The sequence below is a fragment of the Capricornis sumatraensis genome, chromosome 2 (assembly GCF_032405125.1).
Source record: "Capricornis sumatraensis isolate serow.1 chromosome 2, serow.2, whole genome shotgun sequence".
Classification (NCBI taxonomy): Eukaryota; Metazoa; Chordata; class Mammalia; order Artiodactyla; family Bovidae; genus Capricornis; species Capricornis sumatraensis.
Window position 1 is genome coordinate 160,291,853 of NC_091070.1, and position 21,830 is coordinate 160,313,682.

At 34.1% G+C, this 21,830-nt stretch overlaps 1 protein-coding gene across 1 annotated transcript in view; it reads right to left on the reverse strand.

Moving 5' to 3' along the window:
• The window catches only part of PRKACB (protein kinase cAMP-activated catalytic subunit beta), an 83,239-nt gene that overhangs the window by 20,987 nt on the left and 40,422 nt on the right, over positions 1-21,830 (reverse strand). Inside the window, exons 4-8 of the mRNA XM_068963144.1 lie at positions 10,134-10,232; positions 9,054-9,136; positions 5,742-5,868; positions 4,740-4,835; positions 2,098-2,220 (exon numbers count right to left, since the gene is read on the reverse strand). Coding sequence (XP_068819245.1) covers positions 2,098-2,220; positions 4,740-4,835; positions 5,742-5,868; positions 9,054-9,136; positions 10,134-10,232 — 528 coding nt within the window. The remainder of the gene's footprint in view (positions 1-2,097; positions 2,221-4,739; positions 4,836-5,741; positions 5,869-9,053; positions 9,137-10,133; positions 10,233-21,830) is intronic.

The following is a 21,830-nucleotide window of genomic DNA, read 5'->3' on the forward strand; positions in this document are numbered from 1 at the left end:
CTTTTAATATTCTTTTGGGTGAAAGCAATTACAAAGATAAAAGATTGGAAGCCTAGAGATCTACAAGTGTAGCAAGGACAGGAGTAATACTTAATTACCTAAATATTTCATTCTGCCTTCTATATTACTTTAGTGTAAATCTTTCAATACCTAGCTTAATTATCTGTAAGAGGTATTCATTTTTTACCTTAGACATAGTTTAAGTATGTGCTCTTTAGTAAGTCCCCTAGTTTGTGAACACTGTCACAACATAGAACTTTCCCCCTTAAAATGCAGTAAAATAGAACTGAAAATCTTGTGATCTCTGTTGACTGCATATACACTATGACATATGGAACAATACTGTGTTGAGATGTGGGTTCTAGGTGGCTGGAGAGACTCATCCTATTTGTGTCTTATCCCTAAAGCTCTAGCTATGCAGCATCCATAATTTAAATTTGAGTCTTGGTAAAAAAAAATAACTACATTATGAATAATCAGGGTACCTTTTGAATAGCCGACATTATAAATTTTAAGTTCATGAATGCTAACTTTCATACTAAATATAGAGGATGAATCTGGTTGAGATACATAGAAATAGAGATTTTTTTCTATCACTTTCCAGATTCTTTAACAGTTTGATCAAATTAATTTCCACCTTGATATTGTTGTTGTTTATTCACTTAGATATATCTAACTCTTTGCAACCCCATGGACTTGGGCCCACCAGGCTCCTCTGTCCATGGGATTTCCCAGGCAAGAATACTGGAGTGGGTAGCCATCCCCTTCTCCAGAGGATCTTCCAAGCCCAAGGATTAGAACCTGGGTCTCCAGCATTGCAGGCAGATTCTTTACCATCTGAGCCACCAGGGAAGTTTAGAAAGTCACAACATACAAAACAGCCAACTGAATCACATCTCAAGGTAATGTCATGTCAAGATTGATGTTATATGATCAAAAGCAAGCAAGCAAATGAACAAAAACTAATAGAGCATACCACATGGAGGAATAAGAAAAAGGAGGAAACTTCCTTCCCATGAATTCTGTAAAAAATGTATAGAAGGTCTTCCAGGAATTTTTGAAAGCTTAGTTTCTTTTTGTCGTGGTGGGAAGAATCAGGCTCATCTCTACTTAAACTGACAGCAGTATTTTTAAAAAGGACCAGAGGTATGAGTTAAGACAAGAGTCTATGGCTGACTTTAAACAAAATATTTTTGGAAAACAAAATTAGGAATTATAAATGCAAAAGAAGAAAGGTTAGTATAGTACTTCAAAATGTAAGATACTCCAACTTATAGTATATCTACTCATATTCAAGAAAAACTAATGTTATTTCCTCATTTGCTAAAGATCAATGGCAATTATAATCATATTAATGTGAAAAACCATTAACATCATTTCTTTGAATTCTCATCTTAAAAGGCTTATCTATTCTAAAATTGGGGCTTCCCAGGTGGAGCGAGTGGTAAAGAACCCGCCTGCCACTGCAGGAGACATAAGAGACGCAGGTTTGATGTCTGGGCCCAGAAGATCCCCTGGAAAAGGGCATGGCGACCTACTCCAGTATTCTCGCCTGGAGAATTCCATGGACAAAAGGAGCCTGGAGGGCTACAGTCCATGGGGTTGCAGAGTCGGACACGACTGAAATGATGTAGCACACACATTTTATAATTATTTTCAATTTTGTGTTGTTTCACATAATTTAAACAAGTCTCTTCTAAAAAAGCAAGGGTATATAAAAACAGCCCCTAAAACTTCTCTCCAAGCAGATATCAACATGAAGTAACTAACAATTTTTATTTATCTGAAGAGAGATAGAAGAACTATGGCTATGATCCTATATTTTATAACTGATAATAATAATAATGATGGAAATTGCTTTATTATTTTGTTATTATTTGTAAAATTGCCCTTTTTTTACCTAAAAGACTTCAGTGATTCAATATTTACTGTATCTTAAATGAGTGCTAGATATAAGGGCAGACTCTATGGATATTTCTATATTTTTCCCAATTTAGGGTAATATCCAGATGGTATCAAATAGTTTCAATCTATAATGCTTAAAACTCATGTAGAGAGATAATAAATAATTAAGGAATAATAAAATATATTACTTACCTTTCCAGAAACAATTTTTTCATAAATTTGAATGGGTTGGTCTGCAAAGAATGGGGGGTAGCCAGCCGCCATTTCATAGATTAACACTCCTAATGCCCACCAATCCACTGCCTTATTGTAGCCCTAAGATAAACCAACACCAAATGGCAATCATTACTTAATTCACTCAGAGGAGAATGAAGTCAAATTATTTCAAAATGATCTTCAAGCATATGAAATTTTTAAAAAGGCAGTTGCTGAGCAGTTATTCAGGATAAAATAAAAAAGAAAATATATTCCAGATATTGAAACTGAATATTAAGAAATACTATTAAATCTTCTTCCTAAAATCATTAAGAATATTAGAGACAATAAAATATGCCCTATTTAATTGGGATAATTTAGTTTTTGTTCAACATTAGGAAGGGAATTGGATGAAATTACCTCTTAAAGCCTAATCTATTGTGTAATATTATGAATCAGATTTTCTAGGAAATACTTAAGAAAGGTCAAAAGTTTTGAAATGAGAGTAGATATTGTACTTCATGATAAATGCTACAGTATTTATCAAAATATATTGGTGGGTTTAGGAGGGTGAATATATTAGGGATAATCCCGTCAGATCTTATTAAAACTAAAAGCTTAATGTGGAACCTAATGAATGTAAATATTTAAGTAAACTTTATCCATCCACTGTTTTTGTTTCTCATCTCTAAAAGGTATACAGGAAAGATAACTAATTCATGGAGTTTTATGGGGACTACAAGTGAAAGGAAATAATGAATATAAAAGTGTGTTATAAACCAAATGCACAATTCTAAGGTTATTCTTAATTGGGTTTTTCTTTTCATGTTAAACTTACTAAAATGAAGATCTAGAAGTATTGATAAGAAAATAAGAAAAAAATTAATATGTTTATATAAAGTTTGATAAACTATAATCAGTGTCAACTGGCATAAAAGATTATGGGCGAAAAAAAATACAACTTTATCATGGAGAGAAATGAGCTGAGTTCTTGCTAGATCTTTTGGTCTACCCACTTAATTACCTTCACCATTCCCACTATTCCAACTTTTCGTTAAAATTTTAGCTTTACAAATAATTTTATTTTCAAATTACTGGTTAAAATATAATAATATAGAGATTCTATTTGTCTTTTTATTTCTTGCTTCTATGTTTTTAAAGAGAGAGAGACTAGTAAAATAGGGATAACACTTTGTTTTGCTAATAGAAATGGGCATTAACTATGCTTTTCTTTAAATGCAACTCACTAATAATGTAATTACAATGTTTTTTGCTATAACGAAAGCATATAAAGTAGATCCTTTTGCGAAGTTCTGATTTCTATGTTTTAGATGTGTGCTAACGTTTATAATAAGTATGCCAGGTGCTTTTAATACCCTAAAGAAAATTAAATCAATAAGAAAAACTAAATTATAATAGATAAATGGGCAAAGGACGTGAACTAATGACTCAGACATACACACAAAGCAATACCAAATGGTTATTAAGCATTAAAAAATGTAATCATCAAAGTCATGAGACTTAAAATAATTAGATATCAGTTACTATCTATCAAATTAATAATGATCTTTTAAAACAAGAATACCCAATGCTGGAGAAAGTGTGGTGAAACAGATACTCCTCAAACATTGCTGAGAAGTGTAAAATGTTACAATCTTTTTGGAAAGTCCTTTGGCAATATGTATTGAAAACCTTAAAAATGTTCATATTCTCTGACCCTGTAATTTCACTTTTAGGAATCTATCCTAAAAATAATTTAAAATACAGAAAAAAGCTTTATGGACAAAGACATTTATCACAGTCATTTACAAAAGAAAAAAAGGGAAACAAGTTGACTACTCAACAACAGAAGAATGACAAAATACAAAATGGTGCATTTTAAAATAAGCAATTAAATCACATTTGCAGGATAATTATTACTCAAGTGAGAAAAGCTGAATACAAAATTGTACATTCACTGAAACATGCATAGAAAAATATATTGAAATGTTTTTTAAAAAGGCTACCTCTGGGTAGTGGGATTGAAAGTTTTTTCATTCTTTCTTTATAGTTTTCTATATTTCCCAAATTTCAGACAATGAATATCTATTTCTATACACACACACACACACACACACACACACACACACACACACACATTTTTTCAAGTTTTGGTGTTTACAGTGGCATTACATTATCTGTTAAATGTACTTAAGGAAATGTTAGTGGCAATGACATTTAATTATAAAAGATTAAAAGTTATAGATGATTTAAATTATGAAAGATAATAAAAGGAAAGCTGAAAGAATTCTCTTATTCTAACACTTCAGCAGCTAGCCAAATTTCAATTCAGAGGGTAGTTAAAAAAAAAAAAAAAAAAGGGAATAATTATGAAAAGGCTATGCTTCTGGTTTCAAAACATGGATCTAAAGACCGTATTTATTTAAACTAATTCTCTCAGCTCTAGAGTTAAAATCAACAGCTTATGAGATTAGTGGGAGACTCTAAATAATTGATTTTTAGTAATTATACACAAAGATTTAAATTCATATTTAGATTAAATAAACATGTAAAATTAGATCATAACTTTAAAAAAAAAAAGTCCACAGTGATGCATGCCTTGTATTTTTACTTCTTACATAATGATACTATAAATATACCTTGCTGAGAATTATTTCTGGAGCCAAATATTCTGGAGTGCCACATAATGTCCAAGTTCTGCCTTTAACTCTTTTGGCAAACCCAAAGTCTGTGACCTATAAAAGACAAAAAGCCTATAAACATTTGTTATTTCATAATAAATGTATTTACTGTACCTAAGTTGAAAGTTAAAAATCAGGGTTAAAATTAACACCTTGAAAAAAAAATTAAGTCAGTGTAATTGAGACTAATCCATTAAGGCCACTATTTAGTGAATAAAGATTAAAGCAACACCAATGTGGAAAACCGTTCCCTGACTCAACGAAACAAATAAACCAAAAAGAAGTTTCAATAAATATGAAGCAGTGCCAGAAGTGTTCCTGAAGTCCAACACTGTCTTCTGCCCTTAATTATACCATCAGAAGGTGCAAAAGCATCATTGGGAGGCTCTTAATAACTGTGTAAAAAGGAGAGTAGAAACGGAAAGGAAACACTGCCACCAGTCCAGTATGGGTAGCTGGGGCTCCTCTGCTAACTGCACTGTAGAGTTAAAAAGCATAGTCTCAGGACAAGCTGATGGGATTTAAATTATGCTCCACCTGCGTGACCTTGCAGTATCTTAGTTTCATTAACCTTAAAATGAGAACAACAATAGTATTTACATTTCATACTGTTATCAAAATCAAAAGAGGTGACACACGTAAACACTTAGAACACTGCCTGGCACTAAGTGAATACTCACAAATTTGGCTATTCTTTCTTTAGGCAGGAGCCTGTGCACAACCTGTGCACAACCTGTGCACAGTTCACAGCTAAAGGAGATATAAACAGGCACTATCTTTGATGGAACTTTTGGTCCTCTGTAATAGCAATAGAACTGTTAACTCAATTTAAGCTATTAGGAAGAACTGTCTCCCTCAAAGGAAAAAAAAAATCCAATCTTGGTAGTTGTGGTTAAATATATGTAACTTCTTACCTAGTATGTTCTCAAATAAATTACACATCACGTGTTCAAGTCATACCTGGATATAACCTTGGTGGTCAATTAAGAGATTTTCAGGTTTTAGATCTCTGTAGATGAGGTCTAGTGAATGGAGGTACTCGAATGTTAGCACTATCTGAGCTGCATAGAACCGTGCATGGGGTTCACTACGAAGAAACAAAACATTGATTTTTGGTAAAATGGGTTAACATATAGTAACTAGTAGATTATACAAAAAAATAACATGAGGTAGAGGCATTTTGGGAGCAAAAAAATACTTTTTTTCTTTTAAACATATGTAAAGAATCTTGTTAGTTTCCAAATATTTTTAAATCTATAAATCAATCTTCAAATAATGCTTTTATATGCTTAGTGAGCAGCATATGTTGAAGAAAACAATAACTCTCAGATTGCCATTGTAATTCAAATTATTGTTGGCCATATTAGAAGGTACTAAGAATGACTGAAAAGCACCAGTTAGATTGTTTTATCAGGGCCATTGCTGTTGTTAATAAGCTCCATATACCTTTCCCATAAATTTCTAGTACTTAAAGAATTTCTGCTTTTATCTGCAGATTTAAGCCATTTTACCCATGCTGTTATTATTACAAAAGGGACATATGCTCATTATAGAAAAAAAGCCATAAAATATTAATGAAGAATAAAGATACTAATAATCTCATTCAGAAACCAGATTCAATCCTGGTGTTTGAATTTCCAAATCTTTCACTGTGCATGTTTCTAAAAATATCTAAACATAGGTATAATCTGTATATTTACATAAATACACACAATTCTGGATGCATAGATTAGATTAACTGATTTGTTGCTGCTTCTGTTGTTTAGTCACTCAGTCATATCCAGCTCTTTTGCAACTCCATGGACAATAGCCCACCAGGCTTCTCTGTCCATGAGGTTTTCCAGGCATGAATACTGGTGTGGGTTGCCATTTCTTTCTCCAGGGGATCTTCCTGACCCAGGGATCGAACTGATGTGTGTGTGTGAAAGTTGCTCAGTCGTGTCCAACTCTTTGCAACCCCATGGACTATACTCCAGGCCAGAATACTGGAGTGGGTAGCCTTTCCCTTCTCTAGGGGATCTTCCCAAACCAGGGATCAAATTGGGGTCTCCTGAATTGCAGGTGGATTCTTTACCAACTGAGCTATCAGGGAAGTCTCCTGCATCGGCAGGTGAATTCTTAACCACTGAGCTGCCAGGGAAGCACAGATTAACTGACAGATTAGGGTAATCTTGATGCCACATTCTAAGTATTATTCCAAAAGGATGTACTGATTTTCCAGTTTGAGTTTCTGGTTTGTCTTCATTTGAATTCTGCTAATCTTCCTAGTATACTGCAATGACTTTCAGATTTGTGTCCTCAATGAACAACCTTAACTATGAATAGAATTTCCCTCAAGATGGTTCATATGAGTTTGATTTGGTAGCACCAGAAATAGGAATTCTAAAAAAAAGATTATATATGCTGTTCCTTTTGCTTGTCATGTACTACATTTCCAAGGTCCTAGCCTGATACATACCACGTGTTCAGTAAATATTTGTTAAATTAATGAATGCATATGAGAAGAAAAACTTTTCTGTGGCAATATTTTATAATATCCTTCCATCTCCAGCCCTATCACAACACTGCAACAAGCTACAACACTGCAACAAGCTACAACACATGTCTTATGACAAGAAATGAGAATACTGTAAAGGAGACTGGAAGAATCACCCTGGTCATTGAAACATTTATCCCCAATTCTGGAAATGTTTGACCTAGGAAGTCCCTTCCTATTTTCTTTATATCCCTGTTTGTATAAGATGTACTTTTATCTTATATATATCATCCTAAACATAAGATGCACTCAGCATTTTATATTTATGTCCATATTAATGTTTGATTGGAGGTACATAAACATTACATAGACCTTTAATCAAATTGTTGAAAGGTAAGAGCAAAATATTCTATAAGGATAGTTTAATGCTGTAGGAGCTTTAAGTCTAGACAGCTACTACCTAAGTAGAGAATTGTAATGACTCCATTGATTTTGATTAGTGCTATGCTCAACAACAATTCAGTCTTCTTGTTGTCTCAAAGTTTCTAAGGCTGGAGTTAACAACCTTTCAAGTGTATAAATAATGTGTGAAAGGTTAGAAAGATAGTGTCTCTGCGTGAATTATGCCAACCACTTGCTTTCCTCTTTATCAAGTGTTAAAGAAAGAAGAGTGTGGGGAGTTGCAAAGAAAGGAAGTAGTCACAGAAAATGGATAAAATAGTTTTTGAAGACAGGCTTAGGTATGGTAATTCAGTGTTAAACTTTAAATTATCATAGGGCAATTCTGGACTGCCTGGACAAGGAGTGTACGACAGGACAACAGGGAGTTAAAACAAAAATCATTAAATAGAAGTTACTCTGCATTAGCTCAGTGCTTGACACATATTGGATGCCCTATATATTAGGTTAATAAATGAATTGTGGTTTAGGCCTCAGGAAACTAAAATAACTCTCATATTGGCCTATTATGAATATAATTTCATGGTAATCTCAATTCATATTTTTATAATATGAAGTTTCATCTTCAGTCATCTGAATTCATAATGATGTTTTAATTATATCAATATATAGTATATTGAATGAAGTTGAACTTGCTCTTGGTTTTAGCCTAATTCTAAAAGTGATTATTAATGAATAGTAGGAGCTTACAAAGTATTATGCACAGGTAAAGCTAACAGAATCTAAAAACTATTTTAATAACTGTGTGACCTTATTAGCAATAACTTAATGATAAGTTACTGCTTTTTAAAAAAATTACATACATATGTTTAAAACTGATACATATGTTTAAAACATACATATGTTTATGTACATACATATGTTTGTTACATATTTATACATATAGATATGTGTAAGTTACATACATATGTTTAAAACTCAACATGGCAACATTAGGAGAATAAATTTGTGCAAAACGAACTTTCATAATTTTACCACTATGATTATCTTTTCTATATATTTATTAATATATTTCTTACTTGTCTTCATACTTACATAAGCCTCTTTCTCAGAGATATATTACTAATATTTATTCACTAAATATTAGTTTAAATTAAATTAATTTTTATAGTATCTGGAAATTCTTCAAATAATGGGCCCTCATGATACCTACTAGTGCTAGAATATTTATACTGCTATGACGGTGTTTTTAGTTAACTTTTAAAACTCAGTAATGTTTGTATAGCTAAAATATTACTAATTTAAATGAAATAAATTTTTAGCATTGACAAAAACTTACTTGGTTTAAAACAAACACACAGCATATAAATATTTGAGAAGCATAAAGTATTAGTTACCTGAACCTTCCAATTCTTCTTAGATGTGAAAACATTTCACCACCAGGAACATATTCCATAACCATGTATAAATTAGAATTATCCTATGAACAAGTAAAAAGAATAAATAAATCAAAACTATGAAACCTAGATTATTTCTCATGAAAATATTTTAAGATGATACCATGTACAATTAGAAAAAGACAAATTAAAAATCTGATAGATTATTAACATCAGTAAATAGAGAATAAATGGAACATGCTCTAACTTTTGACATTGGAGCACTTATTTTTCTTCCTGGTACTCTTGCCACAGATTGGTCTGGGATTTTTGCTGTTCCTGCTCTTACAGGAAACACTTAACTCTTGAACAATTAAACACTGTGGTAATGACTTAATGCTATAGTGTAAGCAAAAGTTTAAAAATATTTGAAAAAGAATATTTACATTTTATGCACTAAATAAGGTCAGAGAGATTAATAATTTTGAACATCATTCTAAATACACAGGTCTTCAACTTGATTTAACGAATAAAAGAGGACAAAGGAGAAAGGTTAAAATGTTCCATATTAATCTACTGGTAGAGAGATGCCAAGTATCACCCCAAATAGCTGAAAAGCTGCCAACTAAAGAATAAATCTTTTGCAACTTTATAAGGTGCTTGAGTAGAGGGCCAAAGACTATTTTGCTTCAAATAAATGAAGAGGCTAGAACACAAATTACAAGTAAAAGAAGACGGTGAGACTGCAGTAGAAAAGGTTCAAGAGGAGAAGTTATGTGGGTGTACCCACTTGTATGAGTGTAAGATATGCTTCATAAGATGTCACTATGAATTTTAATAAACTGAAATATTTGATCTTATAATACTATTTCATGAAAAATTACATATTATCTTTAACAAGTTCCTCAAGAACAATCAAAACCTTTTCAAATGTCAGCTAAGTTTTTAAGCACAACAGGACTTACATAAAATCTAAATATATTACTTTTTTGTTTATCCATATTTTCCAGCTTTATCATATAGATTAGAATCCTATTACAGTTTCATATTTTAAAAAATGTGAAGTTGAAAATATTTTATTTGGATAGAAGTAAAATTTACCTTAAAAGCATATTCCAGTCGAACAAGAAAAGGAAAATTCACTGCCTGTAATATTCTTTTCTCATTCAAAGTATGCTCTATTTGCTTCAGTTTAACAACCTGTAATTGAGAGGAAAAGATATATTTAATGTATTCAAACAAAATTTAAAAGTTGCTATAATTTTTTATTTATTTTAATTGGAGACTAATTACAATATTGTGGTGGTTTTGCCATACATCGACAAGAATACAGGTCTGGGACAACTCAGAAGGATGGGGTGGAGAGGGAGGTGGGAGGGGGTTTCAGAAAAAGTTGCTATAATTTTAAAAGAAGAAAGTTTTCCATATAATAATGAACTTGCATAAGCAGGATTGCCAACTTAAATACAAATAATAATAATAACTACCAAAGAGAATTATCAGACTCAAATGAAATATCTAACAGAGGTTTAAAATTTAGTCTTCAGAATGTCAAATATAATTTTCAGTTAAGAAGCAAGAGCTATGAAGAAAGAGGTTCATAATAAATTACCTAAAAAGTTAATATATGACAATACTTGGGTCTTAATGACTTATTGGCCACTAAAAGAACTGGCACAAATAACTGTAATAAGTAGGTATTGATTTTAAATCTTGAGAAGATAAGCAAGAAAATTAAAGATTAAGGAAAAGTCAATGATTTTTTAAAAGTGGGTAACAATGAACAATCTGTTAATATCATTATATCTCAATAAATACAAGAACAAATTCTAAAACTTCAATTTGTACAGCCACAAACTATTGACAAAAATGACGGTCTTTATAACAAATTGGTCATTTAGGATTGATCAATTGATCAATTCCTTTGGATAGTCTAATTAATCAGGTCCATAGCAAGGAAAGCAACTTATCTCGACCTCATGAAGACTGTTATTTTATATCAAAAGAGGTTCTATTCTGAATTTAAGACAAGGTGACTGTAGGGAAACATAAATTGTCTTGTGTAAGTCCTTAGGCAGTGGCATCTTTTCTTGATAGAGGCTTATTTTCAGTGTGGGTTAGTCACAGAACTCAAAAAGTTGAACATTAATAAGACAGGTAATTAAAGGGCTTCGCTGGTGGTCCAGTGGTTAAGAATCTGCCTTGCAATGCAGAAGACACGCTATGATCCCTGGTCCAGGAAGATTGCACATGCCTTGGAGCAACTAATCACATGTGCCACAACTCTAGAGCCTGTGTTCCGAAATGAGAAGTCACGGCAACGGGAAGCCCACGCATCACAACTAGACAACAGGCCCCAAATACTACAACTAGAGAAAGCCCGAGTACAGCAACAAAGACCTAGCACAGCCAAAAATAAAAAATTCTTTAAAATCTTTGTATAAAAAAAGGTAATCAAAGACACTGTCCATTATTAGGATATAAAATTACAGTATAAAAATAATGCTAAGTAAAGAATAATTGAATGAGAGTCAGAAGGCCTGTGTTTTAATCTAGACTTTCTATTCAACCAGCTTTGTGACACTGGCGATATTTCAACTTGCTGTTTTTTCCTACCTGAAAATATGAAGTGGCTGAATCATTATTAGTCCATACTTATTACAATAAATTATATAACATTAGCTGGAGAATTATTGTTGCTTTGTGTTTACTTTTTATTCATAGACTGATTTTATATTTTTTTAAAGCAGCTTCAGGTTCACAGCAGAATCAAACATAAAAAAGTACAAGATTTCCCATGTATCTTTTGCCCCCACACATGCCTAGCCGCCCCTATTATCAACATTCTTCACCAGAGTGCACATTTGTTACAACCAATGAACCTATACTGACCCATTATTATCCCCATTGATCAAGGTTCACTCTTGGTGTTGTACATTCTATGGGTTTGAACAAATGTGTAATGACATGTACCCACCATTATAATATACAGAGTAGTTTCACTGGTTTTGATATCAGGGTGATGCTGGCCTCATTCAAAGAAGTCACAAGCATTCCCTCCTCTATGATTTTTTGGAATAGCATGAGAAGGATGGATGAAAACTCTTACTTGAATATTTGGTAGAATTCATCTGTGAGGACATTTGGTCCTGAACTTTTGTTTGTTGGAAGTTTTTTTTTTTTTTTTTTTACTGATTCATTACTGGTAATTGGTATGTTCATATTCTCTATTTCTTCCTATTTCAAGCTTGAGAGAGTGTACTTTTCTAGGAAATATCCATTTCTTATAGTTTGTCCATTTTATTAGCATAGTAATCTCTTGTGATACTCTGTATTTCTGTGGTGACAGTTGTAACTTCTTTTTCATTTCTGATTTTATTTGAGTCCTCTCTTTTTTACTTGATGAGTCTGGTTAAAGGTTCTTATTAATTTTGTTTATCTTTTAAAGAATCAGCTCTTGGTTTCAGTAATCTTTTCTACCGTGGTTTTTTTTTTTTTAGTCTCTATTTCATTTATTTCTGTTCTGATCTTTATGATTTCTTTACCTTCTACTAAGTTTGGGATTTGTTTATTTTTCTTTTTCTAGTTCCTTTAGGTGTAAGATTAGGTTGTCTGAAATTTTTTTCTTGTTTCCTGAGGCAGGCTTGTATCACTATGAACTTCCTTCTTAGAAATGCTTCTGCTGTGTCCCACAGATTCTGGATCATTGTGTTTCATTTTCATTGTTTCCAGGTATTTTCTCTCCACTTTGATTTCTTCAGTAACCCAGTGGTTGTTTAGTAGCACATTGTTTAGCTTCCATGTTGTTTGTGTTTTTTGCACTTTTTTTTGTAGTTGATTTCTCATTTCATATAATTGTAGTCAAAAAAGGTGCCTGATATGATTTCAACATTCTTATATTTATTAAGATTTGTTCTGTAGCCTAGCATTAATCTATCCTTGGAGAAGGCGATGGCAACCCACTCCAGTACTCTTGCCTGGAAAATTCCATGGCGGAGGAGCCTGGTGGGCTGCAGTCCATGGGGTCGCTGGGAGGCAGACATGACTGAGCGACTTCACTTTCACTTTTCACTTTCATGCATTGGAGAAGGAAATGGCAACCCACTCCAGTGTTCTTGCCTGGAGAATCCCAGGGATGGGGGAGCCTGGTGGGCTGCCGTCTATGGGGTCGCACAGAGTCGGACATGACTGAAGCGACTTAGCAGCAACAGTATTAATCTATCCTGGAGAATTTCCATGTGCGCTTGAAAAGAATGTGTATTCTGTTACTTTGGGGTAGAATTTTTGATATATAGGTATTAAATTCATCTAGTATAACGTATCAGTTCACACCAGTGTTTCTTTATTGATTTTGTCTCACTCCAATTGAGTGATATAAGTGAGATATTAGAGTCCCCTACTATTAATATGTTACAATCAATTTCTTCCTTTATGTTTGTTAATACTTGCTATGTGTATTCGGCTGCTCCTATGGTTTTGCAGTCACTCAGTTGTGTCTGACTCTTTGCAACCCCATGGACTGCAGCCCGCCAGGCTCCTCTGTCCAAGGGATTTCCCAGGCAAGAGTACTGGAGTGGGGTGCCATTTCCTTCTCCACTCCGATGGTAGGTACATATACATTTATAATTGTCATTACTTCTTGTTGGATTAGCCCCCTTTTTCATTATGTAATTCCCTCTTTGCCTCTTATTGTAGTCATTGTTTTATAATCTATTTTGTCTTAATATAAACATTCCTATTCCAGCTTTCTTTTCATTTCCATTTGCATGGCATATTTTTTTTTTTTTTTTAACCATCCCTTCACTTACAGTCTCTGTGTGTCTTTAAGATTTGTAGTGAGTCTCTTGTAGGCAACATATACATAGGTTTTGTTTTGTCTTTTAATCTATTCAGCTTTTAGTCCATTTACACTTGAAGTAATTATTGATAGGTATGTACTTATTGCCATTTGGGTAACTGTTTTCAGGTTTTATTTTGTTCCTTTCTTCTTTTGCTAAGTTCCCTTGTGATTTGATGTCTATCTTTAAGGTTATGTTTGGATTCTTTCCTCTTTTTTGTGTGTATGTATTATAGATTTTTGGTTTGTGGATACAAGTAGTTTATATATAGCAATCTATATATATGGTTATTTAAATCGATCATCTCTTAAATTTTAACACATTCTAACAATCCTACATTTTTACTTCCCCCTGCTAAACATTTAATGTTTTTAGATGCCACAAAAGACCTATTAAAACTAATAAATTATTTCAGTAAGGTTTCACAATATAAAATATATAAGAATATTTTGTGTTTTAATACACTAAAAATAAACTATCACAAAGAGAAATCAAAACAGTCCCACTTACAACTGTATCAAAAAAAAAAGCAAAACATCCAGATAAATCTAACCAAGGAGATAAAAACCTGTACTTGGAAAATGAAAACACATTGATGAAATAAATTACAAATGACACAAACAAATGGGAAGACACACTGTGCTCATGGATTGGAAACTTAATATTGTTAAAATGGCCATACTACCCACAGTAATTTACAGATTCAATGCAATCTCTTTTCAAAATACCAGTGGTGTTTTTCACAGAACTAGAATAAATAATTCTAAAATTTATTTGTAAACACAGCCCTGAATAGCCAAAACAATCTTGCAAAAGAAGAATAAAGCTGCAGGTATGTTTCCTGATTTCAAAGTATACTACAAAGCTATAGTAAACAAAGCAGTATGGTACTGGTATAAAGAAAGACAGACCAACGAAACAGAATAGAAAGCTCAGAAATAAACCCATACTTATATGGTCAATTAATCTACCAATGAACAAGGCAAGAATCTACAATGGGGAAAAAGACAGTCTCTTCAATAAATACTGTTGGGAAAATTGAACAGCTATAAGCAAAAGAATCAAACTGGATTATTTTTTCATACCATATACAAAAATAAACTCAAAATAGATTAAAGACTATTGTAAGACCTGAAACTATAAAACACGTAGAAGAAAACACAGAAAGTATGCTCTTGATACTTGTCTTAGAAATAATTTTTTTGGATATGTCTCCTCAAGCAAGGGAAGCAAAAACAAAAATAAACATATGGGACTACATCAAACTGAAAAGCTGCTGCACAGTAAAGGAAGCTATGAACGAAACAAGAAGACAGCCAACTAGATGAGGAAAATTTCTGCAAACAATTATCTAGTAAAGGATTAATATCCAAAATATACAAAAAACTCATACAACTGAATATCAAAAAACAACCAGATTGAAAAATGGGCAGAGGACTCAAAAACACATTTTTCCAAAGATGACATACAGAAGGTCAACAGGCACATGAAAAACTGTTCAGTATCAGTTATTATCAGTTCAGTACGGTTCAGTTGCTCAGTTGTGTCTGACCCTTTGCAACCCGTGAATCACAGCACGCCAGGCTGTCCATCACCTGTCCATCCACCTGTCCCTGTCCATCACCAACTCCCAGAGTTCACTCACATTCATGTGCATCGAGTCAGTGATGCCATCCAGCCATCTCATCTTCTGTCGTCCCCTTCTCCTCCTGCCCTCAATCCCTCCCAGCATCAGGGTCTTTTCCAATGAGTCAATTCTTCGCATGAGGTGGCCAAAGTACTGGAGTTCAGCTTCAGCATCAATCCTTCCAATGAACACTCAGGACTGATCTCCTTTAGAATGAACTGGTTGGATCTCCTTGCAGTCCAAGGGACTCTCAAGAGTCTTCTCCAGCACCACAGTTCAAAAGCATCAATTCTTCGGTGCTCAGCTTTCTTCACAGTCCAACTCTCACATCCATACATGACCACTGGAAAAACCATAGCCTTGACTAGATGGACCTTTGTTGGCAAAGTAATATCACTGCTTTTCAATATACTATCTAGGTTGGTCATAACTTTCCTTCCAAGGAGCAAGTGTCTTCGGACTTCATGGCTGCAATCACCATCTGCAGTGATTTTGGAGCCCAAAAGGGAAATGCAAATCACAATCACAATGAGCTAACACCATATACCTATTAGAATGTCTATTATCAAAAAGACACAAATAACAACTGTTGGCAAGGACGTGGAGAAAATGGAACCCTCCGGTACTGCTGATGGGAAGATAAATTGGTAAAGTCACTATGGAAAACAGTAATGGGGTTCCGCAAAAAATTAGAACTATTACATGATCCAGCAATTCCACTTCAGAGTATTTTTCTAAAGAACACAAAAACACTAATTCAAAAAGATATATGTACCTCTATGCTAACTGTGGTGTTATTTATAATAGCCAAAATATGGAAGTAACCTAAGTGTCCATTAATAGATGGATTATTAAAGAAGATGGAATAAAATGGCATTGACTCAGCCATAAAAAAAGAAGGAAATCTTGCCATTGGTGACAACATAGGTGGACTTAGAGGGTATGAGGGTATTATGCTTAGTAAAATAAGTCAGACAGACAAAGAAAAGTACCATTATGATGTCTCTTATATGTTAAATCTAAAAAACAAATGAACAAACATAACAAAACAGAAACAGACTCATAGATACAGAGAACTCAGAGTGGAGGGGGTTTGGTGGATGAGTGATACAGGTAAGGGAGATTAAGAGATACAAACTTTAAGAGCTTACAAAAGAAAGAGTTACAAAATAAATGAGTCACAGTATAAAGTACACCATAGGGAAAATGTGCTCATTGTGCTGTGCTTGGTTCGTCAATTGTGTCCAGATCTTTGCGACCCCATGGACTGTAGCCCACCAGGCTCCTCTGTCCATGGGATTTTCCAGGCAATAATACTGGAGTGGGTTATCATTTCCTCCTCTAGGGGATCTTTCTGAGCCAGGGATTGAACCTGCATCTCCTGCATTGGCAGGTGGATTCTTTACCACTGAGCCACCTATAATCAGTAATATTATGATAACTTTGTGCAGTGACAGATGGTAATTAGATTTATTGTAGTCATCATTTTATAGTGTATACAAATATCAAATCATTATGTTGTACACCTGTAACTAATATAGTATTTTAGGTCTATTATGCTTCAAACAAACAGATTTGAAACATTTTATTGTTGTGCTAGCAATGCAAGTATACTAGTCACTTATCCTTTCTCAGATCCAATTATCTCATCTAGATAATTAGTTTAAGAACTAGTTGAGATAGATCTCTTAAGAGCTCCATGCTCAGATTATACAAATCAGGAGCAGAAAGTTCAAGGATGAGTTGAAGCTTGGACAACAGCATACAGGGAAAGCATACAGAACATGAAATAGAAAGAGTAAGAATTTAAGATTTTAAAATTAAAAAATAAATAAATAAATAAATTAAAAAAAACTAAAAAAAAAAAAAAAAGGAAGAGTGGATAGTCTAGAGGTTGAGATTAGCAATCTTTACAGATAAGGCAGAAGAAAAAAATAAAACAAAATATGAAAAAGCACATGAAAAAGAAGAGCCCAGAGAGAAAACAGTATAATCAGGAGCATAGGGTTCCAGAAGTCCAGGGACAAGACAGTTTTAAGAAAGCAGTCTGTACAGTCATAGGCTCTAAAAAAGTCACATAAGATGAGCAAAAAGAGTCCACTGGACTTGGTGATTAAGTCACTGGATTGGTGACCCACGGTAATGTTATTTCAGTAGAGTAGCAAGAAGTAGGAGATAAAAAAGGAGGCAGCCAAATTGTTGGGGGTTAAAGATTAAAAGGAAGTGGGTTAGTGGGCAGGGTGATTAAACTATTTTTTCAAGAAGCATAGCTAGAAAAGAGATGTGAAAGAGGGCAGTAGACAAAGATGCACAAATGTGTGTATGAGTGATTTAATTTTAGAGACTTAAGTCATTACTCCTTTTCATGTTAGAAGTTAGTTTTGTTTTTGTTTTAAAGTAGAGGTTGGACTGAAACCTCAAACCAGTCTAATGTTGTGCTGTCCAACATGGTAGCCACTAGCCACATGAGGTTATTTAACACTTGAAAGGTGCCAAGTTGAAGGGAAATGCACTGTTAGTGTAAAATAAACATCAGATTTTGGAACTTGATATGAAAAAAAGAATACGAAACACCTTAGTAATTTTTATGTTAATTACATATGGCAATGATAATATTTTAGATACCTCGGGCTAAATAAAGTTCTATTAATTAAGATTAATTTTTACTTTTTAAAAAATGGAGCTACTAAAAACCTTAAAATGACATATGTGCCTCACATTGTATTTCTATTGACTACTACTAGTTTTAGCCACCATCTAAAACGCTGATTACTAGCTAAGTACTGTTTCCTCCACATATTCCTATCTATACTCCAATAAGCCAAAATGTCATTCTTGGGTACATAATGTCTGTAAGATAACAGATCAAGATTTGCCATTTTTCTTTTACTTCCTTCAATCATGATTACCAGAAAAACAGGAGCTTAATATTTAAAGCATGAATAATTCAGATATTCTGATTCATTTGTGCGTGCTCAGTCATGTCCAATTCTTTGCAATCCCATGGACTGTGGCCCACCAGGCTCCTCTGTCCATGGAATTTTCCAGGCAATAATACTGCAGAGGATTGCTATTTCCTACTCCAGGGGATATTCCTATACTAGGGATTGAACCAACATCTCCTACATCTCAGGAAGATTCTTTACTACTTAGCCACCTGGGAAGCCCTTCGAATTCATTAGGTAGTAGCAATATATTATAAATATTCAAATTTAATTTTTAATTATTTTTTTAGCTATAACTGATATATAACATTATTAGTTTGACATGTACAATATAAAGACTTGATATTTGTTACAGTATACAGGTTTTCAAATTTTTCCCTGCTTAATTAACATTTTAAATTAAACAACTCAATCATGTTAAACAACAAGGCTTCAACTGTCAATTAAAATAAGTCAAAATAAATCACTAAATTTCTGTTACCTCAATCTAAGAATCAAGTAATTCGTCCTTGAATTTCTCCACAAGACAAAATATAATAGAGATGCTTGTTCTTTACATATAGAATTCAGTATTTTGTTAGAAAATATATACAAACCTATTATGTATAAATTATTATTGAAATAATAATGTATCCCTGTGGGGAAATTAACAAGATGGCACCAGTCAGGCTCTCTCACCCCATGCTCTCTAGCTCTCTCGCCCTATGATCTGTAAACAATGACTTTGCACCACTAAATAACAGCTGAGATCACTTATAGCACTGCTCACACATGTTATAAGATACCTGATGGTCACCAGCAGTTTTGTGTGGTGTGTCTGTATGAGCTTCACATGAAAGTGCTGGCTGCTGCTGCTTTGGGGCTACTCCGGGGCAGCATCATGATTATGTTATGTGAGATTATGTTCTGGCTACATTATGGATACATTATGGTTATGTTGTGGCTACTGCTATGGCTGCTGCGTCAGCCAGAGGAGAGGCTTTGTTATGGCCACTGTGTGAGCCAGGAGAGAATAAATGTGTCTGCAATTCTTACAGCTCCTCATGTCTTCTTCCAGCCTCTTAGCTAAAGTCTTGCCTACCCTGAGTTCAGTGAACAGTGTGAACAGGATCAGCAATACAATCCACATATACTAAAACTATTACCTTTGTGTGGTAATAGGAATGCAAATTAAAAGTGACAATAAAATCATCTGAAGGTGTAGTTCAGTTCAGTTGCTCAGTCGTGTCCAACTCTTTGTGACCCCATGGACTGTAGCATGCCAGGCCTCCCTGTCCATCACCAACTCCCGGAGCTTACTCAAACTCATGTCCATTGAGTCGGTGATGCCATCCAACCATCTCATCCTCTGTCGACCCCTTCTCCTCCTGCCTTCAATCCTTCCCAGCATCAGGGTCCTTTCAAATGAGTCAGTTCTTTGCATCAGGTGGCCAGAGTATCGGAGTTTCAGCTTCAGCATCAATCCTTCCAATGAACATTCAGACTGATTTCCTTTAGGATGGACTGGTTGGATCTCCTTGCAGTCCAAGGGACTCTCAAGAGGCTTCTCCAACACCACAGTTCAAAAGCAACAATTTTTTGGTGCTCAGCTTTGTTTACAGTCCAACTCTCACATCCATACACAACTACTGGAAAAGCCATAGCTTTGACTAGACGGACCTTTGTCGGCAAAGTAATGTCTCTGCTTTTTAATATGCTGTCTAGGTTGGTCATAACTTTTCTTCCAAGGAGCAAGTGTCTTTTAATTTCATGGCCGCAGTCACCATCTGCAGTGATTTTGGAGCCCCCAAAATAAAGCTTGTCACTGTTTCTACTGTTTCCCCATCTAGTTGCCATGAAGTGATGGGACCAGATGTCATGATCTTCATTTTCTGAATGTTGAGTTTTAAGCCGTTTTCACTCTCCTCTTTCACTTTCATCAAGAGGCTCTTTTGTTCTTCACTTTTTGCCATAAGGGTGGTGTCATCTGCATATCTGAGGTTATTGATATTTCTCCTGGCAATCATGATTCCAGCTTGCGCTTTATCCAGTCCAGCGTTTCTCATGATGTACTCTGCATATAAGTTAAATAAGCAGGGTGGCAATATACAGCTTTGACGTACTCCATTCCCGATCTGCAAACAGACTGTTGTTTCATGTCCAGTTCTAACTGTTGCTTCTTGACCTGCATACAGGTTTCTCAGGAGGCATGTAAGGTGGTCTGGCATTCCCATCTCTTTAAGAATTTTCCACAGTTTGTTGTGATCCACACAGTCAAAGGCTTTGGCTTTAGTCACTAAAGCAGAAGTAGTTATTTTTCTGGAACTCTCTTGCTTTTTCGATGATCCAGCGGATGTTGGCAATTTGATCTCTGGTTTCTCTGCCTTTTCTAAATCCAGTTTGAATTTCTGGAAGTTCACAGTTCACGTACTGTTGAAACCTGGTGTCAATGTAAGTCATTCTATTGCATGTGTTTAATAATTCAACTGATAAAACTGAAATTTACTCTTCAAGTAAATAACAATGAATGCACTAATATCATTGCTTTGTATTCCATATATAAACAATATCACATAATATTTCTTTCTCTGTTTGACTTATTTCACTAGTATGATAATCTCTAGGTCCATCCTGGACTTAGATGCTGCAAATGACATTATTTCATTACTTTCATGGCTCAGTAAATATCCCATCATGTACATATACACCACATCTTTATCTATTCATCTACTGATGGACATTTAGGTTGCTTCCATTTCTTGGCTACTGTAAATAGTGCTGCAAAGAACATTGGGGTGCATCTGTCTTTTCAAATTATGGTTTCCTCTGGATATATACCCAGAAGTAGGATTGCAGGATCATATGGAATCTCCATTTTTAGTTTTTTAAGGAACCTTAATACTGTTCTACACATAATGGCTGCATCAACAATGTAGCAGGATTCTTTTTCTCCACATCTTCTCTAGCACTTATTATTTGTAGACTTTTGATTATGGTCATTCTGACTAGTGTGAGGTGATACCTCAATGCAGTTTTTATTTGCATTTCTCTAATATGTAATTATAAATATTGAGTATCCTTTCACATGCCTATTGGCTATCTGTATGTCTTCTTTTGAGAAATATCTATTTACATTTCCACCCATTTTTGATAGGATTTTATATATATATATATATATATATATATATATATAGAGAGAGAGAGAGAGAGAGAGAGAGAGAGAGCGAGCGAGAGCTGTATAAGCTACTTGTATATTTTGGAAATTAATCTTTTGGCAGTCAAACATCATTTGCAAATATTTTCTACCACTCTGTAGGTTGTCTTTTTATTTTGTTTATGGTTTCCTTTGCTGTACAAATGCTTTAAATAAGTCCCATTTGTTTATTTTTGCCTTTATTTCCAATACTCC